Source organism: Gouania willdenowi, chromosome 4 (assembly GCF_900634775.1).
Source record: "Gouania willdenowi chromosome 4, fGouWil2.1, whole genome shotgun sequence".
Classification (NCBI taxonomy): Eukaryota; Metazoa; Chordata; class Actinopteri; order Blenniiformes; family Gobiesocidae; genus Gouania; species Gouania willdenowi.
Window position 1 is genome coordinate 32689412 of NC_041047.1, and position 20440 is coordinate 32709851.

Sequence of the window (20440 nt, forward strand, 5' to 3'; positions counted from 1 at the left end):
TGTGGCTCTTGAAACACCCCCACACATCAACTGGTTCATGTGTTTATGGTCTGATGTGACACACACACCTCTGGGATTTGTTTTAGATTTTTCCCATGAGCCCTTTCTTTTAATACAGTCAGTTCAGCTTATTGAGCAACACTGACTATTGCATTGATCCAGGAGTCAGTCCTGTTCTCTGGTCTCATTTCCAAATATTCCTGTTGGGGGTTATTTGCTGCTGCATAGCCATGGCTGTCCTCTAGTGCAGTGATTCTCAACTGGTGGGTTGGGACCCAAAAGTGGGTCACGGACCTGTACTGAGTGCGAACAGCTGGTCAAAAGTGAATAAACACATGTTGGACTTGTCTTTTATTTTGAAATAAACTTTTCTTTTCTTTTGACAGGCATGCTGTGAAGTGCATATTACACAGGAAAATATGTAGATTTATGTTTTTTAAAAAGTGTGTGTTTTCAACAGCTGTTTTTGAAAAACGTGGGTCGCGATTTAATGGCCGTGGAAAAATGTGGGTCCCACTGTTAAACCAGTAGAGAACCCTTGTTCTAGTGAACTGCTCACGTAAACAGGAAAACTAGTGGTTTTCCTGTTGATCATTGAGAATGAAATGATTTAAAGCACCTTGTGGCAACTTTAAGGTTTCATCTGGACACAGATTCCTTGGCTCCATTCATTTAGGAAACCTTTGCCATGTCCTGTATTCATTTGCATGCATCAGATTTAAATTCATTGGGCACCAGATCCAAGATGATGGCCGATTCCTTTTATTTATGAGAGTGTTTGGAAATAACTTTTTCAGACCTAACCAATAAAAGAAAACTCAACAAATATCCAAAACTTACAGATGTTTGTTTACTACTCCAACAGTATTAAGGGTGTACCTAGTCGATATCGATATCGGTCCAATATCAGCCAGAAAACGAATATCGGACTGAAGCTAAAATCTCCAATATAAGCGCTCAGGCAAGTTTTTGGCCCCGCCCTCAGTTGTTCCCACCATATACTGACAATAAAAAATAACTGAAGTGATCTTAAATCGTTGACTATTGTTCTCTGTTTGAGTAACATCACTTAAGCAAACCTTTTCCAACAGTCCACACTACAAAATAAGTAATGAAAGTATGTATGATTTGTGCTGATTTCGCATTGCATTGATATCGGCTGCAATATTGATATCGTATAGGGAGTGAAAAAGTTGGATCAGGACATCCCTAAACAGTATATTACAAAATGGAATATATATAATTATATATGTAGTTTTTAAATAATATAAACTCAAACAGCATTGTCTCAAAATGCCATTGATTGTTGCCTTGTTGCTGCAGCTCAACCACTTGAGCCGGCTGAATTACATGCATTATGACGATGCACCTTTCCTCTTGTGTCAGAGTTCCTATTTATATCAGTAAAAGCTGATGGGAACTTACCGTTATCCTGCATCTTTCTTTATTCTTTCTTCCTTCGTTGGAGGAAATGATAGTTCCCATGCAGAAATAATCACCAAATTCTGCAAAAAAGATCCAGTCCCATGCCAAATTGCCTCAGCTACAAAATCAAGCCAAAAGTCTTAAAGGTTCTACAGCAAGCCTCTAATACTGAGGAAACTTTTGTACAATACCCTATTGCAAATTATAAAGTCTATTACTGTTTTTTTTTTTTTTTAAACATATCTAACTTATTTCCTCCCACAATTTTCAACTGACACCAAACTTGCTATGGCACATCTTCTGACTGGCTAAGACAGTCAAACAATGAGACAAATGATACAGTGCATCAAAATGTTTGAATGTAAATGTATACCTCCCAAACTATACCTGCCAATGTGTCCTTGGGCAAAACACAGAAGTCTTAAGTTGCTCCAAATGGTTGACTCGTGCCTTACATAGCAGCTCTGTCCCATTGGTGTGTGAATGAGTAAAATGCTTCATCATAAAAGCACCATTTAAATTTAAACATTTGCTCAGAATTGCCTGGCCCTGACCACTGCTACGCAGTAGCTATAATTTTTCCTTTAATTAAGCCCCTGCTCTATCTTTACTTGACCTGCACTTATTATTTTGACAGAAGATTGTAAAACACACACGTATGTATAGCAACTAGGTGGTGTTGCTAAATAGTCGTGAAGTAAAACGATTATCTTCATTACTGACACAATTTACATATAATATAGTAGATAGTAAATTAGTTTTGGAGTCAATTTGTGAACAGTGAGAAACAATTTCAAAATATATTTGCCCAATAAACTGACAGACCACTAGGGGTTGCTTGAGGGCCACTCTGACAATTAACAAAATGAACACATTTTACTTCTTCACAAACATACATCAAATCAATTACCCTTTGACGTTAAAGTTACTTCTCTCAGGTTTCTTGTTCTATTTAGTTCAGTCTTTCTAATGTGTTGCATAATAATAACAGTGAAAAGTCTAAACAGTCAAACATGAGGTTGATTTTTGAGTCACATCAGCACACAACAAACATGATTTAGAACGTGTATCATCAAATCTTTACTTTGTGATAAACCCAGACATTGAAAGAGCAAATGTCTATGTTGCTGGAGAAAGTCAGTGTGGTGTTAAAAGTCCAGCAATGATTCCTTGCCTCCTTTTAACTGTATCCTTAACTCTTCTATATGATCGGGGCCCACCTGACAGCACCCACCTGGAGGACGAAAAAAATAGAAGCCACATGTGAGAAAAACCTGCACCACATGAGAAGTGGACCAAAGATAGAGATGAAATGTTACCTATGAGAGCAGCTCCTTGCTCCACCCACATGTGACTCAGTGCAGGAGCCCATGCGGATGTTCTACCAGAAGTTTGCCACATTCTGTTAGAGACAAGAGGACAGCTATCTATAAGATAGGCAGCAATACAGCATTCTAAAATTACTTTGCTCACAAGTTTATTCATTTGTTTAAAGAAGTTTTAGCCTACAATGTCCTTTAATTAGTCCCATCCTCTTAGTTTAATATTGGAGGTGAAAAAAGGGACGTTTTACAGACAGTAAAAGAAAACAGGAGAGGTTATAATGATGATATGGCAGATTGCTTTTTATACATTAAGTAGTTTTTCTCATTACATTGAGTATACTCAGCACACTTATAATGTTTTGCTGCCAATTGCCATTCAGATTTGGCCTTTGGTGTTGTGGCATGTCTAACTTTTACCCAAACACTGCCACCCCCAGTGACCAGATTTAGAATAGGAGGTACTTTCTATGATTAATTGTCCTCAATGTAAGCTCTACAACTCCCCGTAGGCCGGATTGGATGCCCTGATGGGTAAAGTTTAACATCTCTAATCTAGAACATACAGTGTTTTCCAAGGTTTTAGAGTTTTTCTATAAACTCATTCATTTGACGATTGCTGCCACTTGTCCTGGTCAGGTCGCAGGAGCAGCATTCCAAGCAAGAAAGCATAGATTTTCCATTTGCCAGCCTTTTCATCCAGCTCGTGCCAGAGATCCCAAGGTGTTCCCAGGCCAGCCAAGAGACATAGTCTCATCTTTTCCTCTTCTGCTTCTCAACGAAGGCAGTCGCACTCTGTTTTTCCCTCCCTTCCGCCATTATCTCTCCAAGCTGCTGCTTTGTCTGGTCCTGTGAAGCCTAACAAGAGCCTCTGTCTGCGACTCATCCAAAACTGGAATAATGGCCAAGGTTAAAGCCAAGGTTGTCTCATCTCTTATCACCACAAAATTTCTGACGGCGGCTCTTACCCCCACTCCCTCCCCCCGCTCCTTCCCTACATTCCCACTTGGAACTGTTGATGCTGAGCTGTTGCCACACGTTATCTGGCAGGTGTCAGTAGCTTACCTACAGGTCTTCAATTTCAAATGCCTTCGTCGGCCATCTGCCCGCGCCCCCTCCCATCCGTGCTACCTGGAGACGTGGTAGCAGCGCCCACCGGCAGCACGCCCATGTCCCTAAATGGCTGGAACCCTGCTCTCCCCCAGCCCACCTCCTACCCAACCCTACCCATGTGCCTGGTCTTGTGTTCTTTGACTGTGACCTGCTTACATTTATGTTTGTAGAGGTGGTTTTTTTTCCTGGTTTCACACTGCCTTCTCTGTTTAGGGAAATCAGTCTCAAACTGCTCGTTTTTCCCCTCACCTCTCCTCCTGTTGTTTATCCTTTTTTCACCTAAATATGTAGGCGCCGCAAATGGCTGCTCCTGTGTGTTGATGTGTATTCTTTCGCTGCAACTACCAAGTCTAATTCCTAGTATTGTTCTAAACTGTACCTGGCAAATAAAGATTCTGATAGTCTCTCCAGCATGTCTTGGGTCTTCCTTGAGAGGAGTTGGGGACTGGTGGCTTCCTTCCAGTCTCACCTCTCCGTGTCTCACATTGCCAACGTGAGTGTTGAAGTCCCTCAAAAGAACGATGGAATCCCCAGAAGGTGCACTCTCTAGTGCTCCCTCTAAGGTACCCAACAAGGCTGGATACAATACTTTGAGCTGCTATTTCGCCCAAAGGCACAAACGACAGTCAAGAACCGTCCCCCCCACCCAAAGGGAGGCTACCCACTCGTAAACTCCAACATACAAGCACGGAGCCAGGAGGCAACAATTATTGCCACCCCTGCTCAGCGTTTCTTACCAGTGGCAACTCCCGTGTGGAAGAGAATCCAACACCTCTGTGTCAAGTTGAGGTTATATTTAGTGTTTTGTCTGATGGTCAATCCACACCACATCAGCCCCATATGATTCCTAGAGCAAGCCTGCCCAACCGGGTCCCATGTGCAGACATCTGGCCACTCCACACTCACCATCAAGCCCCAAAATGGTGCCCTAGTAGCACAATTCCAAGCATTGTACGGCTTATTAGATTGTTCATCTTCAAATGTGGCTTTCGAACTACTCTTAGTCTGACCCATCTCCTGGGACCTGTTTGCTTTAAGAGACCCTACCGGAGCATTAAGTTCAGGGTACCTACAACCCTCCTCTACGACAAGGTGACGGTTCATGGAGGAGCTAAAAACTCAAAGTACTTTTTTTAAAAAAAAAAAATCAAAAAATAAACATGATTTAAAGAAATATGTTGTAGTATCATCCATAACAATGCTCTAATATAGATTTATATTCATATATTTAAATAAACGAGGAAATGAGCAACATTCAATCACAAACATTTGTGGCTACTTAATAACTAATGTTTCCCTGTGATTTATACCTAGGTTGGATGATATGACACATGTATGCCATTTAATGGCGACTGCATGATGTCACAAATGGTATAATTGCTAATAAATGATAGAGTTGATTCTTAGACCTCACCCTTTCTCAGCATCCCACTCCCCACTGTTAGGGTAAACCACCCAGCTTGCATGTTGGCTCAGCTGAGACTTGGCAGACTGCAGCAAAGGCTCCACATCTGCTGCAGGACAGCAGTTAACTCCAACAGCCAGTAGCTGTAAAGACCTACAGGCGACCTGTACAGCATCCGCGAAGAGGCTGCCGTCTGATATACACTGAGCATCCTGAGAAGTGGGTGGGATAGTGAGCTCAGCAGACAAACAGACTAACGACTATTCTGCTCTTTAACCAGCAGCAGTTACCTTACAGGAGAAGGACAGCCAGGCTTTAGAGTTTGGGAACTCTCTGAGCAGATCCACCACTGCTTTAGCTTCTTTAATACTCGGGATGGTCTCGAAAGCAATAAGATCAGCTCCTGCTGCTACTAAACAGTTGATGTGAGGCCGGTGCCAATCTTTCAGCTCCTACAAAAAACATCTGTCAGCCAACTATCAACCTGTAAACATAGCACATTACAGTACAGTGTTAAAGGCAACTGCACTACATTTTGTAAAAGATGGCCAAGGATTGTTGTCCTCTTTAGCTTAAAGGGCCCATGTTAAGCTAAATTGACTTGTCTGTGCTTTAAACATCATAAAAGCGCTATTTGGGCTTCATACACATGCCCAAATTGTTTTTTTCATTGATTTCCTCAATCATTAGTTAGAGGGTGATTTGCTCCTTTCTTACTGCAGGGCGAGCACAAACACCTCGCTCCAATATGGTGACGCGTTCCCACTTTAATGACGAATTTGACGCTGTACTGAGCTGGACAAGCCGCGCCTCCAGGAAGCTCTCTGCCGTGATTGACATGTAAACAGACACGCCCATGAAGGTGAGCATTTCAGCGTCCTTCATGCAGTGCTATGTATGTATTTTGTGAAAAAAGGCATGACATGGGACCTTTAAGATCAGTGTAGTTTATTCGCAGAGCAGATGGAACAACCCTGTTCTCCGGTTTAGACCTAAGCGCTTTTTTACGACCTGCACTTATTTTATTTATTTATTTTTTTTCCTTGTCTGCACATGCTGTCAAAGGTCAACACTACAAGAAGTGCAATCATTATGAGACAGCAATGCATGTTTTGTTATTGCAATAAAATAAATTGATTTATTTTATTGCTTAATTGTGACCATCACCAGCCCTCTCTAAGGAAGGGAAAGAGATCTTTTATTATAGAGAGGATGTAAAAAGGGAGAGCAGTGTTACACCTAAGTGGAGGGAGAGGGGGAGGGGGAGGGGAAAGGCAGCAGGGAGGAGAGACCCAAGATAGGAAATAGAAAGGGTGGGGAAGAATAGATTGTTATACAGTGAGGGTGAGATGTGAAGTTGTAGAACATATTGTGCTTATTATGTTGTGTAATCAAACCAGTTAAGTGACAAGTGTGAAGCTTAGCCATAATGGTGGTGGCTGTGGACAGAGGGAATGAGTGAGTGGCAAAACCTAAAGGTATTTGGGATCAACATGTCTAAAGTTAAGCCCAGTATGAGTTTTATCCCACATCCCAAGGCGTGCCAGTGCATTGTAGACCAGTATACAGTATGTGCAAAAACCATTACCGCAAACCCAGGAACTGTCCCGGGCCCGCAGATGCAGCCAGGCCAGCAGAAAGAGTGGGGGCCAGGGAGCCCCAGGCCACCCCCCCCACGGCCGAGCAACCCCCCAGACGCCCCCAAGATCCCAGGCTGAGAAGCAGCCACTGCCCCACACACACATCCGAGGAAGCCCCAAGCAGCCGAGCACCCAGCGCATCCCGCCACCAACCCCAACATCCAACCCCAAGGCCCCCCGCCAGCATCCCGCCATCCCCACCCACCCACACCCAAGCACCCAACCCCCGAGGGGAGGGCCCAGAGAGCCCCCCGCCCAAGACCCCAGCAGAGGAGCCAAGGCCCACGCCCAGCAGACGGCCAGAGCCGCGCCGAACGGGCATGCCAGCGGGCGCCGGCGGGCCCAGAGCCAGCAGCCTGCAGTTATACGCCTCTCTCCTGCACGTATTCTCCGGTCCAGGTTCCTGACACGCCCACTGTGCGTAAATTGACCAAAAGCGCGTAGTCTGTGAATGAAGGAAGTCTGAAGCAAAGAGAAGGCGGACTGGGCCATGATGTCATTTTTTGGGCTGTCTAGAAATCACGGAACATGGAGTTTTCCTAACGCTTGTAAATGGAATTGAAAATGATAAAGTGCACCTTTAATTTAAAACGCCTTTGTTAATAAACAATATAACAGGTTTATTTGATCAGATTGTTACAGGGTGAAGATCGAATGCATTTTTCTGTTTAAACCATGGTTAAAATCTCTCTTTTTCCCCCCGATACTAATGACAGATTAATGTTTATGTGGAAAGCCTGATTTGATCAACTTCTTACATTCCTTCATTTAGGCACCATCATCTGTCATCAATGTTTCACTTGTTATTTACTCTTTTAGTGGATCAAACTGTGGTTTTACTTTATACATCGTGTTAAAATACAGTAGTTGGACATCAGTCTGACGTCTGTCACAGTTTCAAGCTGCAGCCGATGTGCACACCTCGGGTGCACACACACAGCTGATCAGCTCCGCTACGCAACACCCACCCCCTCGCAGGAAAAGAGTGGATGGCACAGATAAAATATAAGTGAATGTAACACATTTTGGCCCGTCTAAAACTGGTTAATGTGAACATAATAGAAATGTTGCTTGTAGCTACCTCAAAATCCCCCCGTGACAGCACAACAGTGTCAGTTTGGATAGGTTCTTTCTGGGAGTCTCTTTTACAATAGTGATTGTGGCTTCAATTGTAACTGAGTCCAAACTTCTAATGCAATATAAAGTTTCACATTATTGGGGCACTAAGTTCCAAGTTCAGAAGCACGTAAAAGGAAAAGAAGTTACGCAGGCCGGAGAATACGCGAAAGCTTAGATTTGATGGGAACGCCCACATTTCAGGGCCGCTCCACCCAGAGTGCGTAACTGGAATCAATGCGCACAGCGACAGATGGGGAGAATAGCGCGCAGCTAAAAACAGCACCGCTGCGCAGCTTTTCTGACTTACGTGGTGGGGAAAATAGAGCCTATAGAGAACAGCACAGTAGACGAAACAACCACTGTAGGTCCCTGATGTCATGATCTGGCTCCCAGACTACCGTAAGGCTGAAGTGTGTTGGATGTATGCACAACACACCTGAGTTGATATCGCTGTGCTTTTGACTCTGTGGCTAGCCCTGGTAACCACACTGATGACTCAACTCTCAACATTCTATCAGTCTTAATGCCCTTGGTGTATTTTCTCTAGGATTTTGGCTCTCACTGACCTTGGCACCAGTAGTAATTTTGATTTAGTTTTAGTCATAGCCTTTAAACTAAAAATGTAGTTTTTTGACTAAATTTAGTCAGCAGGATTATTTTAGACAGCTGTACTTTTTATAGACTCAATTTGCATTTATTAACCTGGGATGGCATTGTTTGTAAATACACACTGTTTTGATGTGATCAATGAACAAGACCATGATCACAAGTTATGATTGGATTCTGTCCAATATGACAAAACTACAGTTTTGTTTTTATTAGTTGACTAAAATAAATATATTTTGATATTGTTGTATTGAAATTTTTGTTTGTTTGTTTTTAATTAGTCATAGTCTAGTTATTGTCAACTAAAAAAATGTTGACGAAAACTGACAAAAAGTTTTAGTTGACAAAATTCTTGGCACAATCCTGCAACCTTTGAAGATTAGGTCGTTCTCTTTTGAGAGTTTTGTCTTCAATTTAATGAACTCCCTGGCATCCAAAGGAATGCTGCTGGTATGTTCAGGCCAACCTGACATGATCTGATCAAGTTCCTGACTGCTTGTACATTTTTGTCGGCCTCTGTGGATTTTCTGATGTCTTCACATTTTCCTGGGTAATCCTAGGATGCCTCCCACCTAACAAAACAGGCTACAGCAGTGCATCATGTACATCCTTCCTGAACGTCCAAGCATGTACAACTTCAAGAGTCATTGGTGCATACTTGGCCACTGGACTGTATCTTATGAGCCTCATGAGTAGACATTGATATCTGAGAGGAACATTCAATGAGATTTGTTTATTAATGACTAATCAGACCATAATCTGCTTTTTATAGAAGAACAGAGAAACAAACATTGCAGCAGCTGACCGCAGTCCGAAACAGAGCTGTCAATCAATGCTAATTGACTCTGAAAGATGAGTCCATCCTACCAGCTTTAATACGAGGGGTGGGGCCACCAGTGCAAGCTCGTGACGCAAGAAGACCGAAAAACGTCACAGAATCTTCGATTAAATTGTAATTGCCAGGTTTCATCCCACAAAGGCAGTCACTCTTACATTTTACAACAAAATATACCAAATTGAAATAATTTGACTAAAATGTTATGGGTTGGATTAGGATCCATCAACAGCACGACTTATATCCAAATACACAGGTTCTGTGTGCATAATAAAGTGGTTTTGGGGTTTAATGACTCTTTAAAAGGGAAACATCAGTAGACCAACATTAGTCTAGATCAGTGGTTCCCAATTTTTTCCCAATCCTGTACCCCTTCAGACATTTAACCTGAAGCCATGTACCCCCTATTCCTGCACACCTAAAAACATAATAATGTAATATACAATGTAGCCCTACAGTGAAATTTGTCTGAATTTTACCTATCTTGTTAAGGAAAAATATGTAATCAAAAAAAATGATCTATAAGCACACAAAAAAAATATGTTATTCAGAATTATCACTTGATTTATTTAAATAATGAGCCTACTGGCAATTTCAGTAAGAAACAATCTTTTATTTTGGAAAAATAAATCTACCAACGTTGATGTTGATTGAACATATAGCAGTAATACAACATATTCATCACCCTGAAACTGAAATACAACTCGCTACAGCTTTAATGAGAAGGGTGAGGTTGAGAGGATGAACAGAACTCTGCAATGTTTGGATGAATTTGAGAGTGTCTGCAATTGTTTTCCATGCAGAATCTTTTTCTGTATTTTGTTTTCATGTTTGTCAAAGCTGAAAATCCACTTTCACACAAGTATGTGGTGACAGAGGGCGTCAATCACGTTTGTCTAGTGCAAAACAATGTACTTTTTTGACGAGATTGTTTCTCTGTCACCACTAGAAGGCAGTCAAACAGAGGCCAATGTGTATTTTGTGGCAATTCATGGAGGCTCCTGACTGCTACTCTATTTATATTCTAGTTTTCCAATGTTGTCAAGCCATTTAAAAAGAAAAAAAAAATCACATACCCCCAAAGACCTGGGGGTACCTGTACCCCACTTTGGGAACCTAGTAATTAAAGCGATCATCTCCTGTTATACATGATGACCTAAGCAGCATAGACTGATGAAACACTCACCTCAATGCTCATCCTGTCAGCATACGCTCCACTGTATTCCGAGCCATTGTGCAAAAAAGCTCCGTATGGTCCGATGGAGCCGGCCACCAGCACACGTCGGTTTCCAGGACAAACTAAGAAGCAAAGTACAAAGCAAGAAGCTTAAATCTAAGTTAAACTGATGTAAAAAGCCAAGCACATAAAAGTGTAAACTGTTGTGTACCAGAGTGAAACTTCTTTACCGACTCCTGAGCCAGGAGAACTCCAGACATCAACAGCTCTCTGGCACGGTCAGCGTTCACCTTAAGGTGGCTGATGAATCCTGGAATACTCGCCTGGTAGGTTGCTGTGGAAATGACATCAGCACCACTGAGGAGGAAGCTGTAGACAACACATGATAAAGCACTGTCTTACATCTACTTTAAAAATAGATTTCATGAGCATTAAAACATGTTTTGTTACAGAACTGTACCGTCTGCTGATTCGGCATTCTTCATTTATTCCAGTGGTTCTGAAACTTTTTTGGCTCTAACACCCCTTTCTCTTATTTCTGAATCTTTTGTCTGACTACTACCTTTTCCTCAGAATACCAGTAACGTGATAACATTTTTAAATATGATCATTTTGTAAATAAGTGGAGTTCAACAATATTTAGTGCAGTGATTCCCAACCTTTTTTGGACCGTGACCCCATTTTGATATCAAAAATTTCAGGTGGCCCCAAAGACACTTTTTTCTTCTATAATTAGCTTTTAATAATGTTTAGTGACAAGTTGCATCAGCTCAGATATATTTGTAGTGCATTTTATTTTAAATAGATTTATATTTGAGAAAGTGAAAGTATATAATAGTTAAGATTGTGTGTTGTTTAAAATGTAAAGAATATATCTTTAATCAGTATTTTTTAAATTTTTTTTAATCAATTACTACATATTTCAGGCGACCCCAGATGGGATCACGACCACAAGGTTGAAAAACACTGATTTACTGCCTCCAGAATAGATTTATTTCTATAGTTTTTTATCATTTGCGGTCATCTCGTGCCTGGTGTGGGACAAAGACTGACCATTGTATTTTCATTTTAGGTTCTAATCAATATCATTTCCAGCATAATTATTATGCTTATCATTTTCAACTAAAAATAAATATTGTAAAATCCATATTTTTTTAATACACTCTCTTTTTCTGTCTCTCAAGTAACCCCTGTAGTGCCACTGCATACCCCTAGGGGTACACGTACCCCCATTTGAGAAACACTGATCTATTCTAATAGGGTGAACTGGACAGAACAGTGAAAGCAAAGCAACCTCGTGCCAAAGTGCCACACATTTATGGAAACTTCTGGAACAGAGTTGGGAAGAACTTTCTGAAGATTATTAGATTTCCATTGTAGAAAGAATTCCACGCGTGTTCAGGTGTATCGGCCAACTTTGGTTACATTAAAGGGTACCTGTAGGGAAAATGTATGTAACAAAAAATGTGTATAATATAGGCAGTGGCTATCCGTACGTTTGCCGTGTCAATTAGGTCATGTGACCTAAAGTGGTCAATGAGTTTAGGTCACATGGTTGGGGGGGAGACTGATTCCTAGGGCAGGTGGGCTTTATACACATGATGAGTTAAGATCAGGAGTATTGGTAATTGATTGATGGTGCACAGCTGTGTGCCACATGGGCGCCAGCCAACAGGAACCAGAAGACAGAGTTGCTGAGGATCATACACTTATTTTATTTATGCCTTTTATATTGTGTTGTTTAAAACCATTTTTGACTGATATTCTGTCTATTGTAAAAATCAATCACAAACCATCAAACTCAGACTTCGTTAATTTCTTTGTAAGTCGGCAAATGTTAAAATTACAATCTCAATTATTCAATTTCAATTACAATTAATCACAATTACTGTGCCTGAAATAAATAAGCCCATGTAACGTAACCTTCCTCTTGTGTTAGCATCTCTTATGATAATGGGTCAGTTTTGACCCATGTCTTAAATATACAAAAACAATAATAATCCATCATCTTATTTGTTCTTCATATCTTGGTTATCTGATAAGGCTTCCTTATCCATGAAAATATGGGTTTTAATGTTTTTGGTGTGAACGTTTGAGCCTTTTTTCTGACAATATACCCCAAGAATTTTTTTTAATGGTAAAAGGATCTTCAAGAAAAGTCATATGAAAACATATTTTAATGATTAACTGTTAATGTGTAAACTATAGAACTGCAACATTGTTCTCCATGGTTCTCAAATTATAATTGACATTTTTTATAATCAGTGATTACAACAGCGGCAGTTTTTTTCAATTACAATTATAACTAGAAATGTGCACAGTTATGAAAGGTGGCCAAGCCTTCCCATGAGACTTGGTCCCCAGGTTTTGCAGAGCCCATAGACCCCCTATGAATGTGACCCCCTATGAATGTGAACCTGAACCTGTCTCCATGGACACAACGGTAGAATCAACAGAGAATCCATGCAGTGATGATGTCATAAGAGCCGATACACTAGTACACCTTAGTTATAGCCCCCCTGCTGGCAGACATGTAATTTTTTGCATCCGAGGTAAGTGGAGGGGTCTGGACCAACCCTCCAAATTGCATAACTCTCCCATGCACGGTTTAGCCTGCAGCACCACTTTTACCAACAGAAAAATAATCAAGAACGATTACAATATGGTTCCACAGCACATTGCACTGGGAACCGCATATGCTACGCATAAATGCGGCTTCCAGATCCGTGGGCTTGCCCCCTTAATTACACCATGATAATAATTAATTATTATTACGCAATTACAATTATAATTGACTCCAACCCTGTTGTATTAGCGGTACTTGTTTCTTGGAATGTTGAGCAAGTCCCTCAACCCCGAACAGATCCCCAGGCGCCGCAAAATGGCTGCCAACTACCCCCCCAGGGGATGGGTTAAATTGCAGAGGACAAATTCCAATAAATATGTGTAACAACATATATACATGACAAAATAAAGGCTCAAAGCCCAGTTTAATTTAATTTAATTTCCTATCTTGTTAATCTTACATAGCATGTAAGCATGTAAAAGTACAATACACTTACAATACATTTTCCCACTTTGTCTTACCTTTGATGAGCATCTCTCACTGCCTGAGGATTAGTATGCAACAGTCTGGCACTCCACAAAGGATCTCCCTGAGTGAAACACACAGAAACACAAACAGTATAGTTTAGTAATGGACTAATGACAAATGTCGGTGCCCAATCCTTTCACGGGCCTGATTCTTTCAGAATCCTTTCAATACATGCGCATAGACTAAGTCACTTCCTTCACTCGCAGTTTTTACGACCGAGCTCCTGGGACTTGATACTTGAATGTAAACAGACCATACAACGTTTGTTAAATATTTTAATAGTACATATGTAAATATGTGACTGTTTTGTGGTGTTCTTATTTCTTAATTTAAAAAAGACAAAAAGGAAAAAATACCACAATACGATATATACAAAAATGGATCAAAACAATACACAACATTGGAAAATGAAAATATAAACCAAAATGAATCGTAATTCACTCAAAACATACATTTCTAATTCTTTTTAAATAGCAGGGTTTAATCTTTTAAATAGTGCACAAACCACCGTAAAATAGGGCGAACGGATGGGAAGACATGTTGAAGGGATCTGAAAAGATTGGGCCCGCGAAAGGATTGGGCACTGACACTGAAATCTGTGTGACTAAGTTGAATACAATGTTTCAGACAATTCCTTTGAAATACAGATGATCCAGAACCCACTAATGCATGTTCCTTACAAATGTGGAACCATTTAAAAGGGAAATACACAAGCTTTTGTAAAGAGTTATAAGATACTCTCGTGTTCAGTACCTGAGATTGCATTCAGAGAGACATAGTCAGAGGTTTTGCTTTGCGGAATCAATTAATTATTACAGATGAACAGAAATTAATCAACAAGTCATATCAAATCAATAGGACATAACAGGCACTCATCTAATGCACAGCTGTGGGCCTCAGGGTCTGCTCACTCCTGGTCCCCGAACATAGTTTTCTCAGCATTTTTATTCCATGTTGTTACCTTGTCTCTCCTCCCGTTGCTTGGCACATGACTTCTTTAGTTATGATACGTAAAACATTTGTGATTGTCAGGGTCAAACACATGAACTCATCAAAAGATAAAGACATACACAAATTAGTTTATATCTAACAGTATTATTTGAATTAGAAGATGTTTTACATTTAGAAATCAAACTATCAGTTATTGTAGTTAGTTAAAAATGACATTTACTGCTGATTTAAAGCAATACAAATTATGTTCATATTGATTGATTGATTCATAATTATTTATCATTTAGGGGTCCATTGTGTCTGCTTTATTTGATTTATTAGGTATATGTATATGAGTTGTTTAATGTGTATTAAGTTTAATATTTAAAATAGAATTATTCTTATTTCTTAATAACGATTTAAATTTTGTACATTTTGCTCAAATTGTCTTTTTTAATGTTAATCTGAGTGTCTCAGTTATTTATATCAGATTTGTCTCATTGCTTACGTACTTGCTTGTGTCATTGTTAGATTTAGATTAAGTTGAAATCAGATGTTCTGAAACTGTTCAAATAATAATAATAATAATAATAATAATAATAATAATAATAATAATAATACTAATAATAATAATAATAAAATAGGCTTTGTGAAAGTTGAACTGAATATATTTTATTATGGGTAAAAGGGAGATATTGGACATTTAATACTAATATGTTAAAAAGAAACCGTGAATAATAATCCATATTTACAACTTCCACCAGTAAAATATTTATTTGATAAGGCAAAAAATAATAATACTACAGGTCATTATTATAACACAAATTCCCTCTTTTTGTGCTAGGTTTAAAATCAGCACAACACAGTATTACACAAAACGACATAAAAAACAAATTATTCTGAAGAAGATAACAGTTATCATATTGTGCTTGAGAATACACAAAAAGTTACCACAGTATTACAAGTCAGGGTCAATAAACACACCAAATACATTTAGCAAAAATTACGTATGAAGTTTAACAATTGCCACCATATAAATTGACATAAATGATGTCATCCATATAATGTAAAGGTTTGGCTCAGGCTATGTGCAGTGAAATGAGATGATCTGATGTATTACCTTCAATTTGGCTCCCTGAACTTCAAGAAGAGTTGCCAGACCACCATCCAGGATCAGTGGTCTATGCTTAGTGAGGAACCCTCTGAGATCGTCAGAGGAGCTCATGGACAAGCTTGTCATGTCAAAAATCAATCAGGATATGCATGACAACGCAAAAAAAAAACAAACAAAATAAAACAAAAGCTAAAAAACACACACGGAGGATAATAAACAACTCACAGCAGACAATATACTGTAAGTCTGTTATATATCTCTATATAACCTGTACTTAACTCGCAAAATCAGTTAGTCAGGATTTATAAAAATCGCATTTTTACGGCGCTTGCCTTGCGTCGACGTTGTATATCCGGGTCATTGTGGTCGTCATGTGTTGCATTCATGACGATCGTAAGTCAAAAAGTCATTTCGACCAAGCATTACCAGTTACGCCACCACCACTAGATGACGACGTATATTATATGCATTAATACATTAACTCAAAGTCCAAGAATGTCTCTGTAGCATAATGTGGTCCAAGTCCTGAAAGAGTCACTTTAATTACTTAGTTCCCTTTCGTGTAGAATAAACAGAACATCAGATATAATTGCGTTGCACAAACGAAACTTTAAAAAAAAGAAAAAAGAAAAACGTTACATTTTACGGACTACACAAAATAAGGAATTTGTTCAATCCAAAGATAATTTACAATTGCGTAATAAGTTTGGGAGAACCTGTTGTTATCTCACAAACATCTGATGTCCTGAACGCACCTCGGTTAGTCACTCTAAGTTACCATAGAAACGTAGTATAGCCTTTGCAAACTCTTGCTAACTATTAGCAACACTGCTCGATGAAGAGGTTCTTATTATTGTAAAAATGGTGAGTGGAAAACATTTTATCTGCTAACAAAGCATATTGGAGTGCAACAGTTATAACTTCTAATTGAGTTGAATCGGAGGAGACGGACGAGTTTGTTAACTTTAGCAGAGAAGCTACACAGGGGAGTAGCACACCGACTATGCTAATGCACTGACTACACGACATAGAAGGTTCATCTAGTTACTAGTGTATCTATTAACTGCTACAACACAATTGTTATTTAGTAAGTCAGCTACGTAACCAACACGTTGCGAGGTTATTTTGTCTGCCTGTTATCTAAATGTGTTTAGTAAATAAGACATTTTTGCTTTATTTCCAATGATAAATTCACGTTGTAATCGTGAATGCTTAATATTATCAAGTAAGAGTGATTGTATATTCGTGTGTTCATCATAGAGTCAGTGTGTTTCTTAGCTCTCTGTATGAGTTGACCTTGGTGAATTACAGGATGATTTAAATAGGCTAAAAAACGATTCAAACTGCCCATGTAGATTAAGCAAATCTGCTGTACATATGCAGTACCTACCTACCAATGCTAGCATTCAGCTGTGTATAGAATGTTTGCATCAAATATTTCTGTCACAACTCTCTACTGTAGGTTCTCAGACCGAGGTCTGGGGACTATTGTAGGGCCTCTCTATAGAGCCTGTGATTGTTTGTAAACATTGTGACGTATTTTGTTGGGCGGGGCTTAGCCACCTGGTGGCAAAACCACAATAGTCATGTTTTTTCTGAGAACGAGTGTCCGCTGGAATCCTATAAAACTTTAATTTACTCCCACTAACGTTATTCTTCCTATTCTGGCACCCAAACACACAAGACGACATTCTAAAGCTGTAACATTACTAGCCTTCACAGTCTTTAGCCAGCGGTTTCCTGATTTTGCCTCTAACTAGAGTTGTGAGCCAATAAGGGGTCTACAGATAGTATTCACTGACGTCACATTCGGGGGAATAAGTGCCATGGTTAGGGGCACGCAACGCAAACATCATAAACCACATATATGATGTTCATGAGAGCGTGTGTGGTGCGCGGCTGCTTCAGAACAAATATGGACAAATCAGAGAATAGTCAACACTATGGCTGTCACAACACAGAGCAGTCAAACTTAGCTTTATTCAATACCCAGGGTAATAGTTTACCAGGGACTACTGGCAGAGATGGGAGACTTGGTTAGCCAGGATAAAAAACTTTGAACCCATCAGACACACAAGGATCTCTTCTAATCATTTTGTTCAAGACACAGTATTTATTTACTTAATAAATCAATTTCTATTAAAATAATGTGCCATTCAGATGATCAAATTTGACTTTAATTTCTACACTGTAATCCTTTTATGTAATGCAGTTTTTGACAAGAAAAGCATACAAATAATCCCAAATCATTTTTATACTCATACTCAAGCAATTATGTTGTGTAGTTCAATACTATTATGAAATTAGCCCATTCAGCATGAATGTATCCCAGGTACAGCGTCTTATGTCCAAATTAACCAAATTTACAGTGTGCATTGAATGTATTGGAGAGATCAGGGAATAGCTGCACACAGGTAAATTATAATATTCTTCAAATTGTTGTTTGTCATACAAACACTGCTACATGCTTTTCAAAAACATAGATTATGCACATACATATTCAACATTCTAGGGATTTGTAAGCTTTTAAAATTAGCAAGTGTATAAACACTCCGTGTGTTTACTCGGTAGTTCATGATGTCTGGAAAAGAAACATAATCACTGGGTTCCATGTACCTGATATGGGAAAATATCCCCTTCAATTATCTGTAGTTTCTCCAGATGTCTTTGCCTGGCAGCATTGCACAGTGTGTCAACATTTAGCTCAGCCATTTGTAGGTGTTTTGCAGCTTTAAAGTTACAAGTCGGTTTGTGAACAACAAGCGTTGCTTGCCCCCAAAGATGGCGACCGAAGGTGTGGTCACGTGGGTTGGCGTCAAGTCAGCACTATCTATACGTGTGTTGTGAGAAATCTTTTTGTCTCTGTCAGGCTGTAGTTTGTGCGGGCACCAGGTGATGACGTGAGTCTAGACCGTAGCTTGTAGTGTGACCATTAACTAAATGTGAACTATAAAACTGGCAGCATTAATTGCACCTAAAGATCGGACCAATGAACTCCATTAGCAACATGGGCAATCATCTGAAAGGATATATTGTGTACTTTTTGGAACACACAGATAAAGGTAAGCAGACGTGAATGAAACACCTGTTGAACACCCTTGAAAGGATATTTATGACAAAGTTTCAAGTTCTCTTGGCTTGCCTGGTTTTGTACTGTGAGAGGGTCCCGAGGTAATACAGCATCAAATCAAAAGATTCACTGATGTCAATTGCTTCTAGTTTGTAATGTTAGTGAAATCAGGTCAGTTACTAACAAAGCAATAACAGTAAATGATTTGAAGACGCTCCTAATATCTTTCTACAGTACATCCATAAGCTTATTACCTCCACGAAGCGCAGAAGCGGTGCGGTTTTGTTTTACCCTCCGTTTATCCTTTTTTTCCCCATCCACAATGTAGAACTTCTTATATATGGGTTAGTTGACATTGGCTGAGAAAATTAAGGTTACACAAAAATTACACAATTGTTGTTGTTTTTGTTAACAATTTGGCTTACTTTAGATTTGCACATTCAGCAGTATCAAAAAAACAAAACCTGTATTTCACTGTATCATTTCCCAACTTTATTTAGATCTGTAGAGATTCCTCTAAGCTTGATTTTTTTTTTTTTCTTTTTTAGCTAATAAAGCCACCAATGGCTCATTATTTTTGACAAAACTGTTTACACACATACATGAGCCTGTCTTCATAACTAAGTTGGTTGCATTTGGATTCTTTCAGGAAGATCGCTATGCCTTTCTCACTGAGTGGTATGACCCAACTGCTGCTCTCCTGCGGCGCTACCAACTCTTCTACTACCCCAAAGATGGCACGGTGGAAATGGTAAACACTTGGTTTTCTCAGGGGTTGTTTTGCTAACCTCATTTAAAAAAAAAAAAATACAGTTCAGTCAGGATCACTTTAGGCCGATAGCTTTATTTAGCATGCATTTTAGATTTGGCGGTAAGGCTCTGTTCTGGGACCTCTCTGCCCTTTCCAGCAGCTTCGTAGTAAGCCCAAAGCAAAAGGAGCTCCCATTTGCTTTTCCATGAGCTACATGGAGAGGTATAAGCAGAGAGACTGGTCAGCAGGACCCCCGGAACAGAAACACAGATGTTCTGCTTCCGGTTGTAACATGCGGTAAAGACAAACCAACTCTGCGTAAAACCAACAAAAAGTGAAGTTTATGATTTTGACATAACCAAGACTGATGCCTATAAAGACAAGACGAAGGATTGCAAAGAGCAAGCAGTCCGCAAGTAACTATCTGGACAACTCACCGCCGCTGGGGAACATGCAGCACAAAGAGGGTCAGCCCGTCTTCGGCATTTTGGAGAGGAGATACACCGGCTCAGGCAGGAGCATAAAGAAGCAGCAACGGAAAACAAACAGGCACTTGCTAGAGTGGAAACAAGTATCTAAAATGTTGTGAAACAAATGTCCAGACTTGAAAAGTGAACGTCGGAGTTGGAGACGCGAGTGGGGAACACGGAAGACAGAATGACCCATTTGGAAAAGGCTGTTGTTTATCTGCTCCAAAGTGAAGCTAAGCTGGCGCTAAATGCAACGAACGAGAGGCAAGAGGGGGAAGAAAGAATATCTGAATACAGCGAGCTGAGTAGAACAACTTTGTGGGATTTGTGAAAGAGCTCATTCGTAAACAAGAAAATGAAATAGAGAAA

At 39.7% G+C, this 20440-nt stretch overlaps 2 protein-coding genes across 5 annotated transcripts in view; one reads left to right on the plus strand and one right to left on the minus strand.

Annotated features, from left to right (window-relative positions):
- Positions 1-411: 411 nt before the first annotated feature.
- LOC114462417 (homocysteine S-methyltransferase YbgG) lies at positions 412-16295 on the minus strand. Its single transcript, XM_028445225.1, has 8 exons — positions 15787-16295; positions 13730-13797; positions 10854-11011; positions 10652-10764; positions 5556-5717; positions 5275-5477; positions 2745-2827; positions 412-2659 (listed from the first exon to the last, which is right to left on the minus strand). Exons 1-8 carry the CDS (start codon positions 15904-15906, stop codon positions 2574-2576), a joined length of 993 nt encoding a protein of 330 aa, XP_028301026.1. The 5' UTR covers positions 15907-16295; the 3' UTR covers positions 412-2573.
- A 61-nt stretch (positions 16296-16356) lies between these two features.
- nme7 (NME/NM23 family member 7) overlaps positions 16357-20440 on the plus strand; it is a 33978-nt gene continuing 29894 nt past the window's right edge. For 2 of the 4 annotated variants that reach the window (XR_003673948.1, XM_028445222.1), the window contains exons 1-2: positions 16361-16644; positions 19500-19601. Coding sequence is in view for 3 of the 4 variants with exons in the window: in XM_028445222.1 (XP_028301023.1) it covers positions 16642-16644; positions 19500-19601 (105 nt within the window). In the remaining variant the exon portion in view is untranslated. Of the gene's footprint in view, positions 16645-19499; positions 19602-20440 lie in introns of all 4 variants that reach the window. The other 2 variants (XM_028445221.1, XM_028445224.1) reach the window with 2 other exon arrangements.

Bases quoted from the DNA above. Each gene is read 5' to 3' on its own strand.
- LOC114462417 (XM_028445225.1), bottom strand. From the start codon at position 15,906: ATGACAAGCTTGTCCATGAGCTCCTCTGACGATCTCAGAGGGTTCCTC. The intron at 5,718-10,651 runs GTGAGTGTTTCA...TGTTTTTTGTAG, and splicing joins CTGACAGGATGAGCATTGAG to GAGCTGAAAGATTGGCACCG. The intron at 5,478-5,555 runs GTAACTGCTGCT...CCCACTTCTCAG, and splicing joins GGCTGTCCTTCTCCTGTAAG to GATGCTCAGTGTATATCAGA.